The 5877-nt window shown below is 37.8% G+C and overlaps 1 protein-coding gene across 1 annotated transcript in view; it reads right to left on the reverse strand.

The window, feature by feature from the left end:
* Positions 1-3334, reverse strand: part of WDR25 (WD repeat domain 25) — a 73300-nt gene extending 69966 nt beyond the window's left edge. Inside the window, exon 1 of the mRNA XM_009328058.1 lies at positions 2613-3334. Coding sequence (XP_009326333.1) covers positions 2613-3326 — 714 coding nt within the window. The 5' untranslated portion in view covers positions 3327-3334. The remainder of the gene's footprint in view (positions 1-2612) is intronic.
* Positions 3335-5877: the final 2543 nt, after the last annotated feature.

Here is a 5877-nt window from a genome sequence, read left to right on the forward strand (position 1 = left end):
TGCTTCCATTGCCTGAATTTAAACTAGCAATTCCAAGCAGGTGGTTTTGGAAGAAAACAACAAAGAAAGTAAACTGTGGGAAGGTACAGGATCGGGGAGGAAAAAAAAAAAAGTACATCTGCGCTTTCAATCAATTGTTTTATGCTTACACCAGAAAACGGAGAACTTCAGGCAACAGTAGACAGCCAAAAAATCCCCAGAAGATAAACTACTGCTGTCATAGTAATTAGAGATTTATAGGCTCATGACCCTAGAAAGTTAGTGAAAGTAGTTTCATAACATCAAGTCGATAGTTAATCTAACCATGCCCTCTACTGGCCTGAAAGGTACTTGTGTAAAGGTGCAAACTTTAAAGATGCTACTGCTCATGCCGTCACAGGCTTCACTTTCATTAAGAAATAACAGCAGGAAGCATTCAGACATTTCTCTACAGGCTACCTTCCAAAATACAAAGTATATTAAAACACACTTCTGTCACAGTTATATTATTACTTTATTAATGTTTTAGACTCGCGTGCTCTGAAGTGTTGCCAAGATTAACATACTCTATTTACATTGAATTGCCATGGTTTGGGGCACCAAAAGCAATTAGATTTCTAACAATAAAGCTGGCTTTTGAAAAGACTGCTTCCAATCAGGGGTGGTAACACTGCTTTAGAAAAGAAAGCTATCTTTCTTTCTGCTTAGAAGGCAAAACAGACAGGTTATTATTTCCATTTTTTAATAATTTTACATTGCAAGAACAACTTTTATTTTAGATTGTTTTACCAAATTTAACACATCCATAGTTTCGCTCATCAGTAAAATGGGGCTCTGGGATAGTAAACAAACATTTGAGCATATGGTGTGACAGTTCAAGACAAAAAGTCAAATTCGGATATATTGAAGTCAGAGGTGCATATAGTTTTGTACAATCCAAATTTAAATTGCTGCTTACCAAGAACATCCATCAGCACTTTTTGCATACCTTAGCCTTTTCCTTCTACATCTGTTCTTCAAGTAGCAGCCAAGACTTAACTTACTCAATATATTAAAGAACACTTGCAAAGAAAAAAAAGGTACTTTTTTCCTCCATTTAATCTTTAAGACAAAGATGTAGAAAAAGCTTGGGAAAGAAGATGAAGGAGGAACTACCCAGAGTTCAAAGTATTCAGACTTTGACGGTGTGATAGGTTATGCTGACTACAGAACCAGTGAAGTTATTATAACTTAAGAGAATAAAAGATAAGCAACTGAGAGGAGTACATTTTATTCATGCTATAGATCTGGGGTTTTCTCTTCTATGAGCACCACTGCTTTAATAGACATCAAGAGAAAAAGGCAAAAACTCTGTCCAAGATTCAAGAACATTGCTGCTTCAAAGATGCAAAGTCAGCACATATTTCACAGGGCCCCATGGCAAAACTGGGGAAAGAGGAAAGGAAAGAACAAAAAAAAAATTTCTAAGATAAGAAAAGTCATACAAAAGCCAAACTAAATGAAACTCAATTCTTCACTACAAATTAGACAGCAAAAGAGTTAAAAAAAAACCAAACACGCCCAACACACCTCAATTTTAATAAGAGAATTTAAGAATATTTTCTCCTACATGAAATTAGAATTCAAATTAAGTTTTAAAGTTCCCTCCTCTCCTTTGGTTTTAGAAGTATGGTGATACAAAGGGTGTTGTTCTTGCCTCTTTACTTAGTAAGATTTACTTGAAGCCCTAAATTTTAGAACCAAGTTTTAAAACAATTGTACCTGCTATGTTAAATACATGTTAAATACAGTAAAGCACGCTTTCCACCAAAAAGGACACTTTCTGTGCACTCTTATCAAAACTATGTTCCTGTGTAAACCCGCTGCAGAAGACTATTATTTGAATCCAGAGGTGGCATTAACCCTACATCTGGGAAAGCATACACATAAAATATTTTTATTACCCATTGTTAAAATAAAAGTAAGACTCATTGGACTGACTAAATTAACAAACAAAGAACTGAAGCCAAATTCACTAAGGCTAGAAGGAAAATAACGTAAGTATTGAGCAATTAACCCTTGAAACAAAGTGGGAACACTCCTTAGATCATGACAGGACACCTTTCTGGGATGCAAGACCTGCCACACTAGTTCAGATGAAGAAATCCATGTGACCTGACATACCTCCTCCAGCAGTAGTCACTTAGGCCTGTCAGAAAGGTAAAGTTGCTCAGAATATTATTCCAGTATTGGCAGTCAGCTGTTCAATGACTTAAGGCAGAACCTGTATCCAGACCATAGCGCTTATGGCCATTGTGACATTAATGTAGGAAATAATGAAAACCTAACATTAATACAGATTACAAGAAGTGACTTAGTAGAAATCTAAATCCTTAAGTTAAGATCTAAAACACTGACCTGTCTAATACAAAAAAATCCACATTCCAAAATAATGGAACTGACTGTAGGTACAGTGAAGGATTAGGCTGCAAGTTCATAATAGGGTCTTATACTTCAAAGCATCTCCTCAAATTCTGAATACATTGGAACTGTTAAACACACACAAGCAAGGATGCTATTCCCAGAAGATCATTATTTAATACAGTATTTTTAAGTTTGATGATTGGTCCGCAAAGCATCTTGTTTTACATTACCTTGACTGTTTTGTCCATAGAAGCCGAGAGAAGCATGTGACTTTGTTCTCGTACAGGACACCACTGGATTTCATTAACAGGGCCGCTGTGTTTAGACATGGGAAATATTAAGCTTTTGGGGACTTCAGTTAATTTATATTTGGATCCCAAATATGGCTTAATTAATTCAGAGACCTTTCTCAAAGTCTGCTCTCCTGATATGCCTACCTTAACACCACAATCTGAGCTATCTCTCTGATCAGATTCTTTTTTTTCAGGCATACTAGAATTGTCTTGACGCAATCTTTTAGGGATATACGGTCTAATTCCTTTTATGGCAGTAGTACTGTCTTTATGTATTCTCTTCTGGGAAACGCCATTTCCAGAGTTTGTTGAAGAGCTTGATGTCTGTTCATAGTTTTTGTAGGACATACATAATGCAGTATGGCCAGAGTATGCTCTCCTACAAGGAGATGTCAAATCAGTGTTATTATTCTGTGCATAATGCTCAGGGGGATCTTCACAAACAGTGCCTCTGCCAGAACTGTCAGTGTTCTCAGGAGGCTGCATTTCATATGTAGATTTTGTACCCAAACTACCAGGTGCAAAGTACTGAACACAATCCACAGAAGAACTTGGAAGGCTTTTTTGTCTGCTGGAAGTATTGGGGACTTCAGCCTTTTCAGCTTCTGCCTCACAGTCTGAATCATCATAAGCAACCAGTGATGAACTCATTATGTCTAGACACAGCAGACTCCAGAAGTCTCAGTGCTGGAATCCTCCAAAATGATGATCTACAATAAAGAATTGATTATTCAGAGCACAATTTATTACAGAGTCTACAATCTGAGTAACTTAAGGATATAAATATGCTTTTCTTAAAAAAAAAAATCTGTAACTTTTATTCTTGTTTATTAATAGAATTTATTCCTCTATTATAACACATCTGTATATTCAATTATGCAACACCATTTGCCTCCAAACACTTTGCATACATTTTTAATGCATTGCAGAGATGCATTTGCATACCACAAAACAATGAAAATGAGCATGAAAAGGAAAACAAACTTGCGACATAAGTATTGCAAATCACTTTAACCTTACTTGCAGTAGCACTTGCACACACACACGAGGGTAATTAATTATGCAGTGTTTTGGTACGTACATTTGTAAGAATACAAATACTACAACTATTTTGGAGTCAGTCCAACAATACCTATTTCTTAACAGTACAGATGACTTGAAATAACTATGAAGGGGTTAAACTGGCAACTAAAAAAGTAAATAAATTTTTGACCCACTCAGCAGTCTTGCAGTATGAGGAAATTTTCCAGCTATATCCACAGAGCAAGTTCCACACAGCCTTTAGTTTTACAGAACAGGTTTATGCCAGAAGCTACGCTGAATTCACTGTTCGCATTTACTTACAAGAAAGTAAGTAAAAAGAAAAATAAGAGCACTTGTTTACTGTGGAACACTTTTTCAAAGTGTCTGTGAGAAAGGAATCTCATGCTGAGACTGCATATGTAACACGCTGAATAACTCACCACCATAACAATCCCACCAAGCTTCTTCCAAAATTTGGACAGAGCATGTGGAGTATAGGGTTAACTACATTCAAACAATCGATGAGTCTGCAAAAATAATCTTTCAACCTCTGCTGTTTCCAGTGAAAAAGTACTGCTATCCTTCAATTGCTAAGATTGATTAAATGGGACATTTTATTTCTGCTTTGTTTCCTTGACCAGCTGTTAGCATTCATCACGCTAAAGTGATTTAACCCACAACACTTTCAGATCAGCTGCTGAAATTCTTGGTTTAGGTCAGTGAAGAAGCTGCCCTCAAAACCGTCTTGATTAAACTGAGAATGCTGTATGAAAGTCGGTATCTAGGTAAACATTTGCAGAATTGATGCCACAAACGTAGGTCCTACAACTACTACTGCAGAAGTACTACACTGGAACTTGTAAAGATTACTCATTTAACTTCAGAATTAGATCTATCTGAATTAAAACAAGCACGTTTCTTTTAACCTACAGAAGTGTTATATTACAGGCTATGGTCTGTATTCTGTAACAAAATTTCCAAGCACAGATCTGGAAGACAGGTTCCTGTTAAGAGATACATATTCATCATCACAGACCCTTTCCAAGATAAGTGATCAAGACATTTAACTGGAACAAGGTGACTAACATTTTAGCACATAAAAGCATCAAGATCTCCCTCTAGAGGACATTTTGTCTTTATCTGAAGTTTATGACAGCTATAAGTGACAGCAACTAAGAGCAAGGAAAAATTCTTTTTTTAACAATACAGCTTCATTTATTAAAACAGCATTTCACTTAAACAGCGTCAAGGAAAGAAATTAAGTGGTGTTTCAGGAAAACTTAACTAACAGTTCCATTCAAAAACAGTAAATTGACGTTTTTAGCAGTAAACTGAAACCTCTTATCAAATAAATAGTAACTGTAAAGGGCTGCGCTTCAGTAATTGCAACAAGTGGTCACTATTTGTATTGCAGTGCTGAAAACAGGCCCCAGCCAAAATGCATCATGTTCGAAGAACAAATACAGTAAGACGTTGACCTCTGGCTGAAAGCTATAAATGAAGATATACGCAAGTGGATTGGGTTAGACTTTCAAAGTGACTTTACTTTCTTCTAGCACAAAAAAAAATTGAAGCTGAGATTCAGAGGTAAGTGCAACACAGTGCCTTGCACACACCAGGCTAAAAAAGTTTCCTATGGGATATTGGAAGGAAACTGTCCCGTTACATTTGGTCAGCATAAATCCATCCCATCACACACGTCACCCATAAGTCTTAGTATTTTTGTAAAAACAAAGCATCTCTGCCGTCGTAAGACTTCCCATTCAACCTCCGCTTTTAAAGAAACCCCGCCCCAAAGTTTCTAATGCTGCCCTGACTACAGAAAAATGCAGGGAAAAACCCCCACAATGTGCTTCACTGGAAACACGCAGTAACTAGACTGCGAACTGGTTAACGATGTGATTGACAACGTACTAGGCACGAGGCTGGTACCAGGCATTCCCTCTTAAGGGAAACTTACGGAACTTTTGTTTCTCTTCCGTTTCCACACGACTGATTTACCTGTACCCGTTAAACCGAGGAGCATTAGATCTGACACGCGCACCACCACACGCCCGCTAAGCGACCGTGACCGTCAACAGCGGTACGACACAGACGCCCAGAGCCGCCTCCGCAGGACCCTGGCACCGAGGCCGCTTCCTTCCCCCCCTCCCCCGGCGGCACCGGAGCCGTTGCCGCT

Source organism: Pygoscelis adeliae, unplaced genomic scaffold (assembly GCF_000699105.1).
Source record: "Pygoscelis adeliae isolate BGI_AS28 unplaced genomic scaffold, ASM69910v1 Scaffold130, whole genome shotgun sequence".
NCBI lineage: Eukaryota > Metazoa > Chordata > Aves > Sphenisciformes > Spheniscidae > Pygoscelis > Pygoscelis adeliae.